This window comes from Leuciscus leuciscus (assembly GCF_965113295.1).
Source record: "Leuciscus leuciscus genome assembly, chromosome: 2".
NCBI lineage: Eukaryota > Metazoa > Chordata > Actinopteri > Cypriniformes > Leuciscidae > Leuciscus > Leuciscus leuciscus.
The window spans coordinates 47906123-47927983 of NC_138726.1; the positions used below are offsets into that span (position 1 = coordinate 47906123).

The window sequence follows — 21861 nt, forward strand, 5'->3', positions numbered from 1 at the left end:
AATTAAAATGCCGTTTTGGATTTATCTTTTATGCACAGAACGCACTGTGACAAGCACAGCTGAAATATATATTGCACACACTACAATTCAGAAGTTTGGGGTCAGTACATTTTTACTTTGTAAAGAAATTAATACTTTAATTCAGCAAGGACTAATTAAATTGATTAACAGTGACCAATCAAAATGCTACAAAATATTTGTATTTGAAATAAATGCAGTTATTTTGAACATTCAATTCACGGTTAAAAGCATTGGCTCCAGATGTATTGTTGACGAGTGAAGATAAAATGATAAGGTGTCTGCAGCTTTTTCTTCTCGTGATTACAAGATGCTTGAAATGAGAAAAACCAGACACGCTGATCCTGTTCTCCTGTGCGCCGCATGTCTCTGGCGGTCTATTCTCAGCATCGCTATGAGACTGTAGAGGTACTACACAGTCTCATAGCGATAGAAACAGAGACAGACAGGATGACGGACAAGCAGAGTGATGGAGAAAGAAACAATGCTAGAGATAAAAATAAAAAAAAAACTCCCAGGACTTCATGCCTCTTCAAAACTTAGTGAGCTGCCTAGCCAACACAGGCATTTAATTGAAAGAGAACCTCTTAAGTGACTGATTTGGAACACTCTACATAAGCAACAACTAAACCACAAATCAACACATGAAACGCATGGGAGACTCGACACGAATTTGAATAGAGTTTGAAGACGAGTGGAGGACGAGAAAGGGCCAGGTCTGGGATATTTATGTTAATGTTTTGTTTAGGCGGCAGTCTTCCGTAAGAGGATGCTGCTTTACTTTTGTTTTGCTGTTTATGTTCATTTTGTGATTAAAGGGCCCTATTATTATATAAATTGTATTACATTATTAACTCCATTTTATTTCATCAATGCAATGCATTATGGTATCATCTTTCCAGTTGAAAGATGCTGCATTACAATTTTACAATGTTTCTTTGAGCAGTGAAACACAAATCAAGCGTAGCGTCAGTTCTGGAAGGTCACGTTAGTCAAGCTCGCATCAGCTGATCCACGTCTACCTATAGGAATACGATGCCTATCACAGCATCCATATACAGTATAAGCTCCTTCAGTATCAACAGCTATCATGTTTCTCAGGAGCTAATTACCCTCCTCCATCCCCAGCTCCTCCTCTCGTCCAGTCAGGATTTTGCATTCTGATTGCCTTTTGAATCAGAATACATTTTCGAATTATGTTGTACATTAAAATCTTTATTAATTATTGATATCTGCAATACATTCATGTTGGTTCTGTTCTGTTTACCCTAAGGGGGGTTATTGCTGCTCTCCCAGCTCTTATCAATGTTCTCAATTTTGGACTGGAAATTAAATCATTTTTTTTAAATTTTTTTTTTATATCTGCTCATGCTTACATTAATAATGATCTTTATACACATTAGAAGAAACAAAATTACCCTTTTTTTTTTTAGCATTTCACACATGCAAGAAGAACATTATCTGCTACAGTAGTACGTTCTTTAGTTGAGGGCTTTGGACCAAACAGCACATACGAGACATAGTTTTGGTTTGGCGAAGGGCGTCTCATGTTTTCATTAAGGTGAGAGCAAAACCACAAAATAGGACTCTTCATCGAAGACCTGGCACATTAATTCATGTCAGTGCCTAGGAGAGCACATGCTATCAACAGGACCTTAAATTAGCTCACCTCAGCTCTCTTAATATTAATTGACTGATTAATATGGAATTGGGCCTACGCCTAGACAGCTGCAATCCGTAGTACAGCAAACCATAACATACTTCATATGTAACATTATTAGAGAGTCAGGCACTCTTTACACCTATAAAATACATTTAATGGTAAACACTGTCCAATCAGTTGTGTCAATCCCAAAAGAACAATCCACTGTAGCTCAAACAGCAGAGTATGGTGCCAAGATCATGGGTTTGATTTCTAGGAAATGCATGAACTGAGAAAATGTACTAAATTCAATGTAGGTCTCTTTGGATAAAACCATCTGCCTAATGCTTAATTGTAAATAATACAAGATTTTCAATCTTGCCTGTGCATGCCTGTGTTAAACTCACGGCCACAACGTTAGTGTGTTCTGGGTGGTTTCCAGATCATTTCTATGTAGTTATGAAGGTGTTCTGAGAAGTTGTTAGCATGATGGTATGCGGTTGCCAGGGTGTTCTGGGTTGTATCTAGGTGGTTAAATCAAAAGAGCCCACCCTCAAGTCTCTATGATATTCCTGTGTAAATATGTGTGATTTTTCCACCAGCCAGGCAAAAACTGCAAGTGTATTCACAAAGAAAATAATAGCACACCTCAACAAGCCATATGATTTGAGTAATCATTCATGCACATAGCAAAAACAGTGCCGGAAAATGTATGCCAAACAGTTAAATATAGTGCAAGAGGTTTAAATCAACAGTAATAGTGGTGTTGATGTGGACAGTAATAGGATTTCCAAACTGGGGGTTGTGAGTTGATTAAAAAAGTGAAATTTAAATATGCAATTTGAAAACCAAAGTTAAACACTTTATATATGTATATATACCAACAACAGATAACTGTTAACATGCAAATGTGTTGTTAAATTATTCAACTATTAACATAAAATCTCAGAGGTACTTAATGAGGTGACCTAAATATTTGAGGTCAAATGCATTTGGCTGACGAAACAAATGTTGGAATTTACAGTATAACATACTGAAATCAATTTTGAACATAATGAAACACAAATAATAAAACCGTGACTATACTGCTTGTGAATATTAGAGCACAATAAGTTTGGTAACCCTTACGAAAAATACGTTTATTCAAGTGTTCTATTAGTATACTTCTTTTCAACTAAAAAGAAGAAAGCATACTTTCAGTCTACATTTTATATACTTCTCAAAAATACACTTTATGTACTTCTCAGAAATATACTTACTTACACTTAAGTGTACTTGACTTATACTGAGAGAAAAGTCCAAGTATATTTGGCCTATACTTGTACTCAATCTTTTGATCGAGATATACTTAAACGTTTAATTATTCAAAGTATACTTGGCTTGTAGTTGTGTTAACTCTTTTGATCGAGTAGCCTATTAAATACTTTTTTTTACAAAGTTTTTTCTATACAGTCTTATGAAACTTACATTGTTTGAAAATATTGATTAAAATATTGATATAAAACAGATATCTTTCTAATTCTGCATATCTGAATTTGTGTAGGCTAGTCCACTGGTAGTGCACATAGGAATTTACACTCACCTAAAGGATTATTAGGAACACCATACTAATACTGTGTTTGACCCCCTTTCGCCTTCAGAACTGCCTTAATTCTACGTGGCATTGATTCAACAAGGTGCTGAAAGCATTCTTTAGAAATGTTGGCCCATATTGATAGGATAGCATCTTGCAGTTGATGGAGATTTGTGGGATGCACATCCAGGGCACGAAGCTCCCGTTCCACCACATCCCAAAGATGCTCTATTGGGTTGAGATCTGGTGACTGTGGGGGCCATTTTAGTACAGTGAACTCATTGTCATGTTCAAGAAACCAATTTGAAATGATTCGAGCTTTGTGATATGGTGCATTATCCTGCTGGAAGTAGCCATCAGAGGATGGGTACATGGTGGTCATAAAGGGATGGACATGGTCAGAAACAATGCTCAGGTAGGCCGTGGCATTTAAACGATGCCCAATTGGCACTAAGGGGCCTAAAGTGTGCCAAGAAAACATCCCCCACACCATTACACCACCACCACCAGCCTGCACAGTGGTAACAAGGCATGATGGATCCATGTTCTCATTCTGTTTGCGCCAAATTCTGACTCTACCATCTGAATGACTCATCAGACCAGGCAACATTTTTCCAGTCTTCAACTGTCCAATTTTGGTGAGCTTGTGCAAATTGTAGCCTCTTTTTCCTATTTGTAGTGGAGATGAGTGGTACCCGGTGGGGTCTTCTGCTGTTGTAGCCCATCCGCCTCAAGGTTGTGCGTGTTGTGGCTTCACAAATGCTTTGCTGCATACCTCGGTTGTAACGAGTGGTTATTTCAGTCAAAGTTGTTCTTCTATCAGCTTGAATCAGTCGGCCCATTCTCCTCTGACCTCTAGCAGCAACAAGGCATTTTCGCCCACAGGACTGCCGCATACTGGATGTTTTTCCCTTTTCACACCATTCTTTGTAAACCCTATGGTTGTGCGTGAAAATCCCAGTAACTGAGCAGATTGTGAAATACTCAGACCGGTCCGTCTGGCACCAACAACCATGCCACGATCAAAATTGCTTAAATCACCTTTCTTTCCCATTCTGACATTCAGTTTGGAGTTCAGGAGATTGTCTTGACCAGGACCACACCCCTAAATGCATTGAAGCAACTGCCATGTGATTGGTTGATTAGATAATTGCATTAATGAGAAATTGAACAGGTGTTCCTAATAATCCTTTAGGTGAGTGTACTTTAATTCTACTTTACTCTTTCCCCGCCATTGACTGAATTTTCCAGCTATCCATGTTTTCGCTGTTATACGGTAGGGGGCGCTATCATTTTCAACTACAGAATCTCCGGATCAAAACACAGGGGAAGAAGAAGCTGAAACAAGTGATAGAAGATTGCTCACTCAAATGTAAAATAATGTGATCATCAAACATTAAACAGCTTGTAAATCAAAACTGCTTAATGTTTCCAAATGAAATGAAGCGTAACCCATGAAGAGAAAACGACTGTGAAGCTTTGGGGGTGTTGGACTCGATCTACTCCATCTGTGTTTTGATCATCGTTCTGCATCTGATCAAGGCGTAGTCTTTGACAAAAATGAGATTTTCTCATCTTTTTTGTTTAAAATGTTGTCTTTATTTATGAAACTTACTAACATTCAAGTGTTGATAAAAAAGGATGCATGAAGCTAATAAAATGTTTTTAAAATTAAAGCACAGTTAAAGGCATTTTTCAAGTACAAAAAAATAACATTTGAACATAGTAGTATAGGCCTACTGCAAGTGCAAAAATTATATATAAATAGTAAACTATAAGTATAATGTTAAGTTCACTTAAAGAAAACTTGTATTATAAAACTACTAAACTAGTAGTTTACTGAGAATATACTTCAAAGTTGCTGTAAGTATTAAAATAGTAAACTACTACTGTAGTATACCTATAAGTTCACTTGCAGTACAAATGAGAAACATAATTATGAACTAGTTGTGCACTTAAAGTTTACTACTGATACACTTATACACTTAAACATATACTTTTATATACTAAAAGTGGGCCAATTTAGTCCCAAGCAGTATTAAAATAGTACACTTACAAGTTTACTACTAGGACATATTGACATTAGTATACTTACTCGATAACGTATAGGCTAATTAAAAATATACTTGAACATTACTAAAGTATACTTCATAAAATGAACTTGAAGTATACTTCTTTTTCGTAAGGGAATCTCTGTCTTAGCAAACAATAAGCAAGTAAACTAAACTTTACTGTAAGTATTGACTGTAGGCTGCAATAACCAATTTCATTTTAAAAAGGACAGAAAAAGATCTGTAAAGCCGAATGCAAATCTAAATGTTTTCTTTTTCTCCTCTTGATTTCACAAGTCTCACTCCAGGCAAAATCAGGAATTCTCATTAGGATCGGCGCATAATAAGACGTCCTAATGGTGCAATTTATATCTTCTCCAAACGGACTAACCGATTGAGTCTCGCCATGAAGCTAATTAGCATGATCCATGACAGCTAGGGGAATTGAGGTCAGAGAAATCAAGATTTACAGATTAGATGAATTCTTCTGACTTATTTGGCCTCAAACGTTTGCGATCCAAGACAGCTGTGACGCATTCCCTAAAGGAAAGAATTCAAATGCAACGTGAAATTCCTGCAGAGTTGACGGCTAGCATTAGCAGGTGCTAACTGTCCTGTAGATGTCACTGAGGCATAAAAACCACAGAAATTTGCATTCATCATAATGTGAAAAAGATATAAACCAATTATAGGGCCAAATCAAGCCTGAAATGAAACTGGATGCCAAAAAAGCCGACCCCTGCTGTAACGAAATGCAAAAAATGTGAAAACTTCTCTGCTTTTTAGTCGGCAAGAATCTGGATAATGCTCCAAATATGCTCATCAAACCATTCAGACTGGGAGGTCTGTTTTGATTAAATGATTTCTTCCTATCCAACGCAAGGTTAAACAAAGCTGGAAGGGCTTCCAAACTAATAACTCTTTATCATGGACAAGATCAGTGTGATGAAAAAGCTAAACAAGAAAAACCTCATTCTTCTCTCCCTCCCGACATTCCCTCTTGGATATCACTTACAACCACACACTCACATATGAGAAAACACAAGACGAGCTCCATCAGATCCAACACAACCCCTTCTCTAATACAGAAGATTGCACCGAGACATCTTGCGCCATTGTGCTGGTGCCAACACAAGATGGCAGATAAAAAATAAAGCTGTGGCAAAGCAAAATTTCACAGTTCATTGACCTTAAATGTTCTAGCCATCGCTGAAAAGCACATCTGCAAGACCACATTTGAGTTATGACGTTTCACCCGATTGCAACTTCACTCATCTTGAGCAAGGTAGTAGAATAAGGTAATACTAGGTAATAAAAAAACCTTTTCTGTCACTTAAATGCTTATTAATTCATACTAGAAGTGAAAAGGAACACCACACACAGCAGTCAATTCTGATATTTAAAATAAGGCTTAAAGGAACAGTTCACTGTCAATATTTATTCACCCTCATGTTGTTCCAACCCCATTTGCGGTTATTTACTTTCATGTAGAGAAATTTCTGAAGAATCCTTTCACAGCTCTTGCTATACAATGACAATTCATAGTGTCAACCTCCAAAAACGTAAAAAAAACCCCCACTATATTTCAAGAAATTAAATCAATGAACAAGTTGAACTAAATGAACAACAACAAAAAATCAACAATTCCCTCCACATTTTACCACTTTTTCCCAGAGAAATGCAAGAATTATATCATTGCATAATTATATTTGTACAAAAAAAAAAAAGTCAGTGAAGCAGTGCAGTTTGCATATTAATTGAAAAATGAAATGCAAATAGGGTGAATTTCCATTTCATGATGTCTTTAACTGCTTAAAATTATGAGTAGCTTGTTGCTTGGCAAGCAAGTTTCCCAACTAACACAGAAAGTTCTCTCAAAGTTATGAACAAATGTTCTTCCAGTAAAAGCTAGCGTCGCTGCAAGATTCAGTCACTCAGATGATCAAGATCCTCCAAAATCGACACCAAAAAAAATACCTTTTGTGTTCGCCATTGTGCAAAGACAGATTGTCCCAACCAATTCCAAACCAATGATTCAGAAAAAAACACTGTCCAAACTCTCCAACTAGCCTGACATCAAATCCTACCTCAACTGGACGTCCTGCAGGGCGCCATGTTCAAATCGTGCTTCGCCTCCTCAACTTTGGATAGGGAGATCTTGAGCTCTGAATAGTGTAGAAGCTTGATCGACATGTCTATGGAGAGCTAAGATAGTCAGATTTAATGACGTAGGAAGCAATACGTGATGATGTCATCAACAATAGCGGCTAACAAAGATCATCGAAACTACGGGTAATAAAAGTTTTGGGCTGCATCGCATGTTTTGACCTGCACATATGACACATTACAATGTCGTTTGGCCATAGATGCCCACAGACAAGTGAAAATAGTCTAATTTTGAAGAAAACAACCCAAAGAAAGAGTTGAAATAGTGTTTGAATCTAGCAGCTGCACACGGAAGTAGTGATGAGAGCAGGAATATGACATGTGTTTACTTGTTCACAGGAGTCATTTCCATCTTCGTGGTTCTCTTGATAATTATGTTACTGTAAAGTGTTGGATCAGTGAATTAAATGTAATACTGGAACCGTCCATGGGGGGGTGCAAAGAGTTGAACTTTAAGAGAATGTTCATTCAAAGTTATATGTGATCTTTAATAATGTTCTAAACGTATTAGCAGAAAAACTTTATATATACAGTATATGAAACGTTTTTTTTTTTTTTCTGAAACGATTTGGATTCTCCAATTCACCATGATTTCAGCTAACGTTTTTTAAATGTAACTACTTGTTTCAAAATGTTCAAAGAACATTGAAAAGTAACGTTTACATTATGTTTACAAAATTATAAAATGGAATGTTACCTTAACATTCGTACATAAAACGTGTGTGTGTGTGTGTGTGTAGCTGGGTTAGCTTCGCATACTAACCATATAACCAATTCAATGGCTGATTATATGTCAGCAAACTCTGACGAGCAATTATACTTATATAATGTACAGAAATAGTAGGAAATTGTGAAACAAATGAAACCGCTAGCTGATTAGTTCCGGTGAATAAAATTGCATGCTTTCCATCACCATTACCCTTCAGTGAAAGCACCTTATTAAACTCATCTTTGAGATTCCTTGCTTGGCTCGAAAGCACCCAATGGAAAACATCTTGCAGGTTCAATATTTACATTGGCAAATGTGTGCTAGCTTCATCTGCTCTCTAATATAGAGCTCATTCACGTACATTCAGATTTCAAGTTCAGTGTTTCAAAGGAGGAATACAAAAAGTCACGGCTTGGACTCGGATCCAAAAGATGGAATATATCAGCATGTTCAAGTGTTTGACACATTAAAAGTAAAGTTCTAAAGTGAAGTGAGCCGAGCTGAACGCCGTTTATAATTCATTCCCTATTGCAGTGGTTCTCAAATGGTCAGTTATGACTTGAAAATGAGCCACAGATCTGTTTCTGGTTGGCTGCTGACCACAGAAAGAAACAATGCTAAATGCAGACAACAACATTTAATTAGCTTTATCACAAACTACAGCAAATCAAATAAAAATGGATAAGGGAAGTTAAAATGTTTCCGATTTACATTTTGCATCTGTTTTTGGCGAAGTGCCTCATGCATGGATTACCAGTGTTTGATTTTAAGGTCAGTTTTGTAAGAAAAAACATTTGGTACCGTATGTTTCCTGAAGCAAGACCAGATGGGAACCACTGCTATATGCTGTAGGAGGATTGCTGAGCAGCAGGCTCGCAATGGGAATTGTGGGATTGACAGCAGAGCAAGTGGAATGAGAAATGCTCGACTTAATACAAATGAGAGATGAAAAATGTTGCATTTTTGCAACTGTAATTGTGCGCAGAAATGAAATTATTTACAGCATATTGTGAGCAATCATAGACCACTCTAAATACAACTGCTCACATCTTTGGCTTTCCATCATATCCTGTCTTCTTATTTTTGTCTCTACAAACCCATTTTACTTCTGTATGACCAGTCAAAACACAACATAATGCTAGTCTTTTCAGAAGGGTAGTCACAGTAATATTAAACTGAGTGAGACTACTAAATTGCACAAACAGCTGGTGCTTCACTGTGTTTATAGAAATTCCTAAAATATGAGTATTACTTTAGTCAATGATCCATTTATACTTGAAAGTGGTGAAACGGGTTAAATAAGAGGGACAGCACAGAACCACATGTTTTAATGTCCTAAATAGACCAAGTGACCTGCGCACTGTGTCAATATCTATTTCACCCCAAGCGATCTCATGAACTTGTCGTTTGAAAACCAATTTCTATGAGGAAAAAACATGCCATAAAACACCAGCGAAAAAGCAAAAACAGCTGAATACATAAATAAAAGCAATTTTATGAGCTAACTCTTAAAACAAATCCATTTATCTTTGCAAAAAGTTGCACTCTCAAATCCATAGACACCAATTGTACATCAAGTTAAACACACCAGCGATCATTAATCCCGCGGATCCAAACATTTGCTCAGTGTTTGGCCCTTCCTCTGCCTGCTGTGAAAGAGTTTAGTGATACTAATTCCCATGCTGCTAATTAATCCTCATGTAATTTTGGAAGTGAGAGCAAAAACGTAAACGAGATGAGATGAATATGAGTCTGCCGTGAATCATTTGGCGAGAAAAATGAACTAAGCCTCCATCTACCCCAAACTTGCCGCTTGGAAAATTCATTATGAGAAATATTTTTCAAAGCCTAGAAAAGAAAAAAAAGTGCACTTTCCAGTGCAAAATGAATGAATGCATGAACGAATGAATAAATTATAATAAAAAAATGCAAATACATAAACGTATAAAAATGCATTTGCTAATACAAATGTAAAATGACTATAAATGCAGTTAGTGTTAGCAAGACTGTGTTAATGCCTTTATATATTTAAAAATGTGTGTGTGTGTGTGTGTGTGTGTGTGTGTGTGTGTGTGTTGGGATATGTGGTTTACACGGACAACACGCCGGACATTTCACCTGGGCTCCCCGGACCTAAGGGTAATACGGGGACTATGCCAAGGTCCTCATAAATCAAAGAGTGTAACTGCATTTGTTAGTGTCTGAACAACATAAATTCTCTTTTTCTTTGAAAGTCCTTATTTACCACTTGACCTGATTTTGAGTGTATGCCAGTGTATAGAACAGCGACCCCACAGCTGGGTTTTATATTGCAGTTTCATACACATTTCTGATACACACGGTGCATTTTGGCGGGCCGTCTTGTGATTGGCTGGTTTGCGCACGTGGGCGGTAACAAACAGAAGTCGACGGGAAGCTCCGCCCACAGCACATGGCCCAGCTGTCGCTAATTAAATACCTAATGGACCACACCTCGGAAGTGTCAGCTCGACGTCGTTGGGTTTACTGGATTAAATACATACAGGTAATAATTATATTTATACATATAGTTGCATTTTTGCATGAAGTGTTTCCTATTTGCAAGAAATTGTAACTTGTAACTTACAATTACTGTAAAATGCTATATATTTACCACAATATTAGCTGAGCTAGCTTGAGTGGCTATCAACATGTCCTGCTCATTAAGCCTCGGGCTAAAGAGGTGGAGGACATCAGGTAGAGATGAGGACAGAAGTAACATTGCGAGCAGGTCAAATTTGGTAGTTTTGTTTTTAAAATGAAAGCTAGCTAGGTTAAGTTGAGCTGTGGCTACCGCATGGCTTAATGAGCAGGGCGAAGCTAGTTAAAGCCTTAACTTTTACTACAGACATTGTGTTTGTTTTATAGAATTAAATATTTTCTTAGTAGCCCAACATTATTTTGTTTAAATATGAAGTTGCAGTGACACAGGAAGGCTGTGATATCATTAATATGAGTACTTTCAGGCCATTAAATAAATGTAATGTGTTTATGATGTTCTGTTAGTGTACTAAACCTGTAAGATAAATTAATTGGTACCATAATAACCAACCACAATGATCAATATACAAAACATGCTGTGTGTAGAGTGTTATTAAAAAAAAAAAAAAGTTAAAAACAGTGTTTTTATATTCTTGACTTTATTTAACTAACTTTGTGAAATTGTTAGTTCTCATATAAGAAATGCTTTAACCATAGAACATTTCACATACCAAAACACTGTACATTTTCCATCAAGCTTCAGGTGGAACATGATTTTTATAGCTTTTGTTAGCACCACCTAACCAGCACACCATAGATGATACTGACCATTACAGAATGTAAGAACAAAAACAATGAAGTCATCAAATGCTGTGTTCATCAGAGTGTAGTTTTCATAATCCACGGTCTACAATATATATATATATATTTTTTTTTATACAGGGCCTTGATGATGAAATGTCTCCAAAGATGTGTTGTACCACAAATCCCCCATCCACAACTGATGATACTGAAGAGGTATGTCCTCACAAAAGATAGATTTTTATTAATGTCTTGCACTTGATTGTTAATATCAGAAAAGTTGTCAGTGAGTTTTAAAGCAAGGTTTTCCTCTGTCTTTCTGTCAACACTAGAATGGTTTCTTTTTTTATTCAGATGTCAAATGTCCTCTCTAGTGTCACGCTCCCAGGACTTTCTCTTTATTGTCCTTTGTCTCTGTTTGATCTTCTACAGCTGACCACTGAGAGCAAGTGCACCCATACAGCCGTCAGCCACCCGAATCAGACTAGTCCAGAGCTCGGCCCACTCACCAAGGTTGGAGAGGTAAATTAAATTTGATGTACAACTTATTTGTGGCAAAATGTTAAATATGCCAACCTATTTCAATATATGTGTGTGTGTGTGTGTGTGTGTGTGTAGTCACCTGAGTAGAACATGCTTTATGTGGACAGTCGCCTGAGTAGAACATGCTTTATGTGGACAATGGAATGGAAGGACAGTCAGTATAATATCTGAGTGTATGTGTGTGTGTGTGTGTGTGTGTAGTCACCTGAGTAGAACATGCTTTATGTGGACAGGCGCCTGAGTAGAACATGCTTTATGTGGACAGGCGCCTGAGTAGAACATGCTTTATGTGGACAATGGAATGGAAGGACAGTCAGTATAATATCTGAGTGTATGTGTGTGTGTGTGTAGTCGCCTGAGTAGAACATGCTTTATGTGGACAATGGAATGGAAGGACAGTCAGTATAATATCTGAGTGTATGTGTGTGTGTGTGTAGTCGCCTGAGTAGAACATGCTTTATGTGGACAATGGAATGGAAGGACATTGTCTAAACATGCTTTTTCAAGCTTCAGTCAGTATAATATCTGAGTGTATGTGTATCAAACACTGAACCCCACCCAAACATGACTTGGGAGGTCCATACAGTTTAGAGGGTCCCGTCCCCAGAGGCATCACTTTGGTTTTTAAGAACACTTGGACTGCCTGCATTGGATCTGTATGTTGGTTTAATGTGAATGCTAAGTTGTTTGGTTACATGTAATGGAAAGGCACCCATTCAACAGCACTGACGAAAATTCATGACAAGATGTCATTTAAAAGAATCATAGCAAATCTAAGAACTATAAAAGGACTAACACCTCACTCCATGTAAAAGCTTAGTCAATTATTCTAGAAGTGCAATCATTCTACGAAGTTGGCTGACAATAGATAAACAACAAAGTAATCAAATGCTGTATTCATCAGTGTAGTTTTCATAGTCTACAGACTGTAGTCATGTGGCCTGTTCAGTGACTAAAGAACCGTTTCAGAGACTACATGTTTTCCACAAAACACTCACTGAAATACAGCCATGATATCTTTTCACTGAATGCTACACAGGGAACATCTTGTCTTCAAGATATTTATTATAATTGATCTTTTTTTGTTGTTTATTCTTTTTTACAGGGCCTTGATGATGAAATGTCTCCAAAGATGTGTTGTACCACAAATCCCCCATCCACAACTGATGATACTGAAGAGGTATGTCCTCACAAAAGATAGATTTTTATTAATGTCTTGCACTTGATTGTTAATATCAAAGAAGTTGTCAGTGAGTTTTAAAGCAAGGTTTTCCTGTGTCTTTCTGTCAACACTAGAATGGTTTATTTTTTTTTATTCAGATGTCAAATGTCCTCTCTAGTGTCACGTTCCCAGGACTTTCTCTTTATTGTCCTTTGTCTCTGTTTGATCTTCTACAGCTGACCACTGAGAGCAAGTGCACCCATACAGCCGTCAGCCACCCGAATCAGACTAGTCCAGAGCTCAGCCCACTCACCAAGGTTGGAGAGGTAAATTAAATCTCATGTACAACTTATTTGTGGCAAAATGTTAAATCTGCCAACCTATTTCAATATATATGTGTATGTGTGTGTGTGTGTGTGTGTAGTCACCTGAGTAGAACATGCTTTATGTGGACAATGGAATGGAAGGACATTGTCTAAACATGCTTTTTCAAGCTTCAGTCAGTATAATATCTGAGTGTGTGTATCTAACACTGAACCCCACCCAAACATGACTTGGGAGGTCCATACAGTTTAGAGGGTCCCGTCCCCAGAGGCGTCACTTTGGTTTTTAAGACTGCCTGCATTGGATCTGTATGTTGGTTTAATGTGAATGCTAAGTTGTTTGGTTACATGTAATGGATAGGCACCCTATTAGTTATACTGGGCTACATGAAGTCAGCTCCAGGCACTGAGGCTAACCACAAATTCTCCATCTACAATTTAAAAATATGAAGAAGGTATATCTTCATATAGGATATGCTTTAAATAAGCTGCATTCAAACATTCAAAGGAAAAAACTAAAACTCAGATAATATCTACAAGGGCTAATTTCTGTACAAACCTTCAATTTCAATCTCATCCAGTGACTTCCCCTGCATGCTGGAAAGGTTTCCTTTCTCCATTGACAAAAGGAGTTTGGAAATCTTAGCCAGTTGTGTTGTGGGAACTGGTAATCTGTAGAAGTCGCGGTGAACACAAATGTGTTCATCAGTGTAGTTTTCATAGTCCACGGTCTACAATATTTTTTGTTTGTTTTTTCCTTTTTACAGGGCCTTGATGATGAAATGTCTCCAAAGATGTGTTGTACCACAAATCCCCCTTCCACAACTGATGATACTGAAGAGGTATGTCCTCACAAAAGATAGATTTTTATTAATATCTTGCACTTGATTGTTAATATCAGAAAAGTTGTCAGTGAGTTTTAAAGCAAGGTTTTCCTCTGTCTTTCTGTCAACACTAGAATGGTTTCTTTTTTTATTCAGATGTCAAATGTCCTCTCTAGTGTCACGCTCCCAGGACTTTCTCTTTATTGTCCTTTGTCTCTGTTTGATCTTCTACAGCTGACCACTGAGAGCAAGTGCACCCATACAGCCGTCAGCCACCCGAATCAGACTAGTCCAGAGCTCGGCCCACTCACCAAGGTTGGAGAGGTAAATTAAATTTGATGTACAACTTATTTGTGGCAAAATGTTAAATCTGTCAACCTATTTCAATATATGTGTGTGTGTGTGTGTGTAGTCACCTGAGTAGAACATGCTTTATGTGGACAGTCGCCTGAGTAGAACATGCTTTATGTGGACAATGGAATGGAAGGACAGTCAGTATAATATCTGAGTGTATGTGTATGTGTGTGTATGTGTGTGTAGTCACCTGAGTAGAACATGCTTTATGTGGACAGTCGCCTGAGTAGAACATGCTTTATGTGGACAATGGAATGGAAGGACAGTCAGTATAATATCTGAGTGTATGTGTATGTGTGTGTGTGTGTGTAGTCACCTGAGTAGAACATGCTTTATGTGGACAATGGAATGGAAGGACAGTCAGTATAATATCTGAGTGTATGTGTATCTAACACTGAACCCCACCCAAATATGACTTGGGAGGTCCATACAGTTTAGAGGGTCCCGTCCCCAGAGGCGTCACTTTGGTTTTTAAGAACACTTGGACTGCCTGCATTGGATCTGTATGTTGGTTAAATGTGAATTCTAAGATGTTTGGTTACATGTAATGGATAGGCACCCTATTAGTTATACTGGGCTACAAGAAGTCAGCTCCTGGCACTGAGGCTAACTACATATTCCCCATCTACAATTTAAAAATATGAAGAAGGTATATCTTCATATAGGATATGCTTTAAATAAGCTGCATATAAATAAGATACGCTATAAATAACAAAATGCAATAAAAGGGTAATCATATGTATGAGGTAAATTAAATGTCACATTGGTATTGGATTTAAAATGATTGGATATCGACATGTAAATATGAAATATCTTTCTGTCCAAACTATGTGGCGTAAATATAAAATATCTTTGTCCAAACTATGTGGCATAAATAAATACTACAATTAAATTTTTCGCCAACAGTGTCAAAAACACCGCCTTGTGTGCGCAACAGTATCCTCCTTGGACAAGTGTGTTCGTTGTGTGGGACCCGTATCTTCCTTCAAGTGGCTTGGCTATCGATGCACAGGTTAGATATTTAGTGAATTAGTATAGAGTGTAATGTGTTGTGCTCTAACCACTTAAATAGACCTGCAGTGTTAACATTATTTTACTCAAATGTGTTCCAGTTTGTTCAGGGGTCTGGCATAAATCCTGCCTCAAGCAAATTAAAAGAGATGACTTTAACAGCACAGCACAGGTGAGTATCTACTAAGTGAGTGTTGAACTTGAACTGGCTATAAGATTCAATCACCATGTCAAATAATTTGCTTTCTCACCAATTCAGGCGCAGCAGTCTCCTAAGGCTTCTGAGGATGAACTGCTGTCAGATCAGGACAAAATTCCACATCCAGAATTGGACCAAATATCATCTGATGATGCTGAGGACATGTCTGACAAGGAATACATACCTGATTCAGAGTCAGAATATGCTTTGTCACTACTTGCCAGTAGAAGAACTGAATGTGGCATTTGTGCCATAAATGTCTTCCTGTTTGCAAGACCAACGTCAATGAGCCACTACAGAGGACATGATTGTTTGCATGTTCATGCAAGCCAGTGTGGAGCAAAGCACCCTGAGTACCTTAGGTCAACGCAACTCAGGAAACATGTTGCCACACTCTCACAAGTCCTTAATTTAAAACACAATGAACTTGATCAGGTTGCAGATTTCCTGGGTCACGACATCCGTGTTCACCGCGACTTCTACAGATTACCAGTTCCCACAACACAACTGGCTAAGATTTCCAAACTCCTTTTGTCAATGGAGAAAGGAAACCTTTCCAGCATGCAGGGGAAGTCACTGGATGAGATTGAAATTGAAGGTTTGTACAGAAATTAGCCCTTGTAGATATTATCTGAGTTTTTGTTTTTTCCTTTGAATGTTAATTTATAATCATCTAGACTTGGCGTAGTCAGCATCCCTTTCCAAGAAAAAAAAAATCACCTTTCATGTCCAAGTATGAGTCGAGGACTACTATTCAGAAATATAAACTTAAGTCTACAGTATGGCTGGACAGTAATTCAAAATTATGTTTGTGTAGGTGCAGTCGAATTACTTTAAATATGAACCTAATATCAGATTGTGTAATCATTTATCTTATGTGCTCATGGACCACATTAAACATAAACGCAGGTATAATAGCTCAAAACTACTCAAGTAAAAATAGTTACTTTGCAAAAAGTGGCAAGTACAAAACCAAGTACTATCTTTTCCTTATTTGATGTGGCTATTTCAACCACAGATTTTTATGTCCAGCTATTTATGAGAGTTTTACCAGAGCTGTAAACTATTTGAGTAAATGTAATTAGTAACAGTACAACTACAAAGTAGCCAAAAAGTTATGCAATTACAAATTACATTTTGCATGGCACCTAACTTTTTCTGCAGCAGTTTGTTTTTGCTATAAAGAAGTGATATTTCCATCTAAGTGGCATTGACTGAACTATATCTTGTGCGTTTTGCCCTTACTCACCCAAACTTGTCAACAAGTCTACTTTACATGAATGCGAGTGCATTAGTAGGTGCTAAATCGCAGACGTTTGATTTAGATGAAGTCAGGACTGCAGCCAGTGATGAGTCCAAAACCAGCACATCCAGTGCAAGTAGACTTTGACTATTTAATTTGACTTAACATAAAAAATTTTTATCCACCATATTGACAAGGCCTTTTTGAAGGATATTGGTTTACGTGTGGCCTTTTTGTGCACTTGAGCTTAACTGAGACTTGAGAGTTTGTAGACGTTTAAATAGATAGTTCACCCAAAAATGAAAATTGTCATAATTTACTCACCCTCAGGTTGTTCCAAACTTGTCTTTGTTCTGCTGTACTAGTCAATGGCTGGCAAGATCTGCTTGGTTAAAAATATATAAAATATCTATCTATGTGTACAGCAGAACAAAGAAATACAGGTTTGGAACAACTTGAGGTTGACTACATGAAGACAGAATTTTCATTTTTGGGTGAACAATCCCTTTAAGAGGCTGTTGTGTCGACCCTGATTTATTAGACTATTGAGGTGTTCAGTTTTATTTAGATTTTAGAAAATAAACATGACTTCTCATTTTACAAATCAATTGTTTCTTATTTTCACCTGCCTGTCTCAGGTGTCAAGGACTAGTGCATCTTTGAGCCTAGATTTAGTAGAAGTAAAATACTAAAGTATTGTTAATCACTTTTACTCGTATTGGTAACTTGTAATAGAGTAATTTATGCTGCAAGGTATCTGTCTTTTTACTCAAGTATGGTTTTCAAGTACTCTTTACACCTCTGAGTTTTACTAATGCCATTTTCCAGATGAGATTGCGTTAAGTGATGCTGAAGACAGTGGGAGCGAATCTGATGACAGCAACACAGATCTCACCGCATCAGAGCTTGGAACTGTGGAGCCTATGGTTTCTGACTCTACAACCACAGAGCAAGACCATGACATGGGAGACTTTGGTATGTTAACTCAATTCATAGTCACTGCTGATAAAATGTATATTTTCCTGTGACAAAAGTAACTTGTTAAATTGTTTTCAACAGGATCAGTGTCATTTGTGTCGTCCACAGTAAGTGAGAGTGTACCTCCCTCTGAAGGTAAGATTCAGATTCAAGACGTTTATTGTCTATGCACAGAAGAAACACAGTGGTTTATACCCTACAATGAGATTCTTATTTTGCCCAACTCCCTTAAAGGGATACTTCACCATTTTTTCATATTAAACTGTTATTCCCTTAACTAAGATGAGTTGATGCATACCTCTCTCATCTCAGTGCGTGCACTCAATCGCTCTGGCGCGCGGCGACAGTTTGATAGCACTTAGCTTAGCCCAGATCATTCATTAGGGACCAAACAGAAATGAAGCTAGAAGCGACCAAACACCTCCACGTTTTCCCTATTTAAATACAGTTACACGACCAAGTATGGTGACACAAAATAAAACGTGGCGCTTTTCTAAGCGGGTAAAAAGGATAACTGTAGTGTATGGCGGAATAGCACTGGGAGCACTTCGACTAGGTGTAAAAAGCAGAGCCGGACAGTAACGGAGTACATTTACTTGAGTACAGTACTTAAGTACAATTTTGAGGGATCTGTACTTTACTCGAGTATCATTTTTGGGGAGTACTCATGACTTTACTCAAGTACATTTGAGAGGCAAATATTGTACTCTTTACTCCACTACATTTCTATCCATAACCGTGAGTACCCGTTACTTCTAAAAAAGAAAAAGAAAAATCTCGGAAACCCTCAATTTGTTGTTTCCCTCTCAAACGTGATTGGATTGTGCAGGCGCCACTGATTGGGACAGCCTATCAGCAATCACCTTCAGCTTTCCGCCAAAGGTCAACTCCATGGTCAGATTTAGATAAGAGACGAAACCATGGATGAAACAATGGATGAAGACGCAGCAGGTCCGTCCCGGGAATGTGCCAACCCGTGGCCCCACCTCGCCAGACTATTTCAATTTTCTGAACAAGTTAATGATAGTTTTCGCTTCAAGTGTTTGCTGTGTTTACCAATGTAAGCACTGTGGCAGTAGTAATGCAATATTTAGAAAATGTACTCTTGTACTCTTGATACTCAAGTACTTTTAAAAACAAGTACTTCAGTACTTTTACTTAAGTAGACATCTGACTGTAGTACTTTTACTTGTACTTGAGTAAAATTTAGCAAGGTGTATCTGTACTTTTACTCAAGTAATGAAGCTGTGTACTCTGTCTGCCTCTGGTAAAAAGTCACGTTGGTTCTAATGACAGAAGTGAGAGGGAGAGGATTTTTCAAGCGTGACTTTTTACTGCGCCAAGTCGAAGTGCTCTTGAGTCCCAAGTGCTATTCCGCCATACATTATAGTTATCCTTTTTACCCGCTTAGAAAAGTGCCATGTTTTATTTTGTCACCATACTTGGTCATGTAACTACTTGTGTAACTGTATTTAAATAGGGAAAACGTGGAGGTGTTTGGTCGCTTCTAGCTTCATTTCTGTTTGGTCCCTAATGAATGAACTGGGCTAGGCTAAGTGCTATCACAGTGTCGCCGCGCGCCAGAGCGATTAAGTGCACGTACTGAGACGAGAGAGGTATGCATCAACTCGTCTTAGTTAAGGGAATAACATAGTTTAATATGAAAAAACGGTGAAGTATCCCTTTAACATTATTATGCACGTCTTTGTGATGTATTCAACTATCAAAATGCAAGAGTAATCTTAAAGAAAGAGATATAAATGAATAGCCCTAAATTTAACTCTACTGCATTTGTACAAAACATCTTGTCTGCAAGGGAGCATATACACTTACTTTATTATCAGGAAATGTATACTGAATTTGAGGTAAAAGTAAAGTTACCTCCTCCTCTTCACATGTTCTCTTGATTGCCCATGAGTATGTTCTATTAATTCTCTTTTTAGCAAGTTGGTTAAAAGACTAAAAATGAATTGGTCTTGATGACTGAGTCACAACATGCCACAAAATCTGGAAGATTAAGAGGTTAAAAGTAGTATTAAGCTGATTGTTACGTACAGTTTCAATATCAAGACTAAACTTTCAGACCAAGTTCCAACACTATTTAGTTAACCTTATGAAATCAGATTTAAACTGAGAATCAGACCTTAAACCCCATAGTCTTGGTTTCAATTAAAATACGGTGTGTTAAAGTACAATGCCAAAATTACTTAAGACACGTTACTAATTATAGTATTACTTACTGCAATTAATTCAAATAGCAAAAGGTTTGGCCACATAAATAGATGAACAGCAGACATTCTAATAATACTCCATATTGTCCGCACTCTAATGTGGGCTAGTAAAGTTGGTGAAATCACATCGAGTGAGACACCAACTGATACCCAAAGTGAATTAAGAAAAGTAAACTGCAATTTCTTGTCAACTGTGGCATTAACTGACCTCATGTTTTGATGGCTTAAACTGGACAACACATTTAGTGATCTATTCATTTTTGTTTGCCTATCTTCCAGGGAAGTATGCTGATGAGGAACATGGATCCAGAAGAGTGGCAAAGAAAGTGTGGTCTAAGGCTGAGGTCGCTGCAGTAATGCGACACTTCAAAGGTCAAAGGGGAAAACTGGCCACCAAAACTGAATGCAGTCACTGCAAACTGGTGGAAGACCCCGTGTTGGCACAAAGAACAGTGCAAAATATAAGGGACTTTGTTCGAAATAGAGGAATAGCTGCAAAGAGGCAGTCAGAAAAAGAAAAGATTTAAATACACTGACAATTGTGGTGGTGTTTCTATGTTTGTGTTAAAGGAACACGCCGACCTTTTGGGACTTTAGCTTATTCGCCGTATCCCCCAGAGTTAGACAAGTTCACACACACCCTTCTCATCTCTGTGCATGCCGTAACTCTGTCTGACGCACCCACCGCTAGCCTAGCTTAGCACAAACACTGGAGGTAAACGGCTCCAGCTAGCATACTGCTCCCAATAAGTGACAGAATAACGCCAACATTCTCCTATTTACATTTTGTGATGTGTATAGTCACAGTGTGTATGAATAACAAGGTCACATGATACACAGCCATCTTCTAACCGTATACATACTGGGAACTATATTCTCATAGAATTAACTATATAGAAGACGAAGCACTGCTGGCTGGAGTGATTAGCACAACCCTCTGAGCGAACTCTCTGCTCCTCACCACGGGCTTCTCAGGTCCTGCGAGCAAATCCTTCCGCAGTAGCAGTGCTTCGCCTTCTGAGAATATAGTTCCCAGTATGTATACGGTTAGAAGATGGCTGTGTCTCATGTGACCTTGTTATTTGTACACGCTGTGACTATACACATCACAACATGTAAATAGGAGAATGTTGGCGTTATTGTGTCACTTATTGGGAGCAGTATGCTAGCTGTAGCCGTTTACCTCCAGTCTTTGTGCTAAGCTAGGCTAGCGGTGGGAGCGTCAGACAGAGTTACGGCACGCACGGAGATGAGAAGGGTATGTGTGGACTTATCTAACTCTGGGGGATACGACGAATAAGCTAAAGTCCCAAAAGTCCAAAGTTCCTTTAATGTTTTAAATAGAGGCCGTCACAAAAGCAAACTGTAAAACAGCTTTTATTTTATTTTATATATTTTTTTATTTTTTGTTATGAGCAACCATGGGTCTTTTGAAGTTGGGTAAGAATGACTTATTTTACCTTTTTTGCTCCATTCTCATTGTCATGGCACTGGTGTTGTGTGACAATCTATTGTTTAGCTCTTACAGGCTGTT

The 21861-nt window shown here is 37.8% G+C and overlaps 2 protein-coding genes across 2 annotated transcripts in view; one reads left to right on the forward strand and one right to left on the reverse strand.

Annotated features, from left to right (window-relative positions):
* The window catches only part of adamtsl3 (ADAMTS-like 3), a 191692-nt gene that overhangs the window by 106273 nt on the left and 63558 nt on the right, over positions 1 to 21861 (reverse strand). The window lies entirely within an intron of this gene.
* On the forward strand, positions 15547 to 20854 carry LOC309492922 (uncharacterized protein; the record flags this gene model as incomplete). The annotated part of the gene is made up of 6 exons (XM_082161961.1): positions 15547 to 15677; positions 15778 to 15848; positions 15936 to 16473; positions 17947 to 18093; positions 18178 to 18231; positions 20607 to 20854. Exons 3-6 carry the CDS (start codon positions 16038 to 16040, stop codon positions 20852 to 20854), a joined length of 885 nt encoding a protein of 294 aa, XP_082018087.1. The 5' UTR covers positions 15547 to 15677; positions 15778 to 15848; positions 15936 to 16037.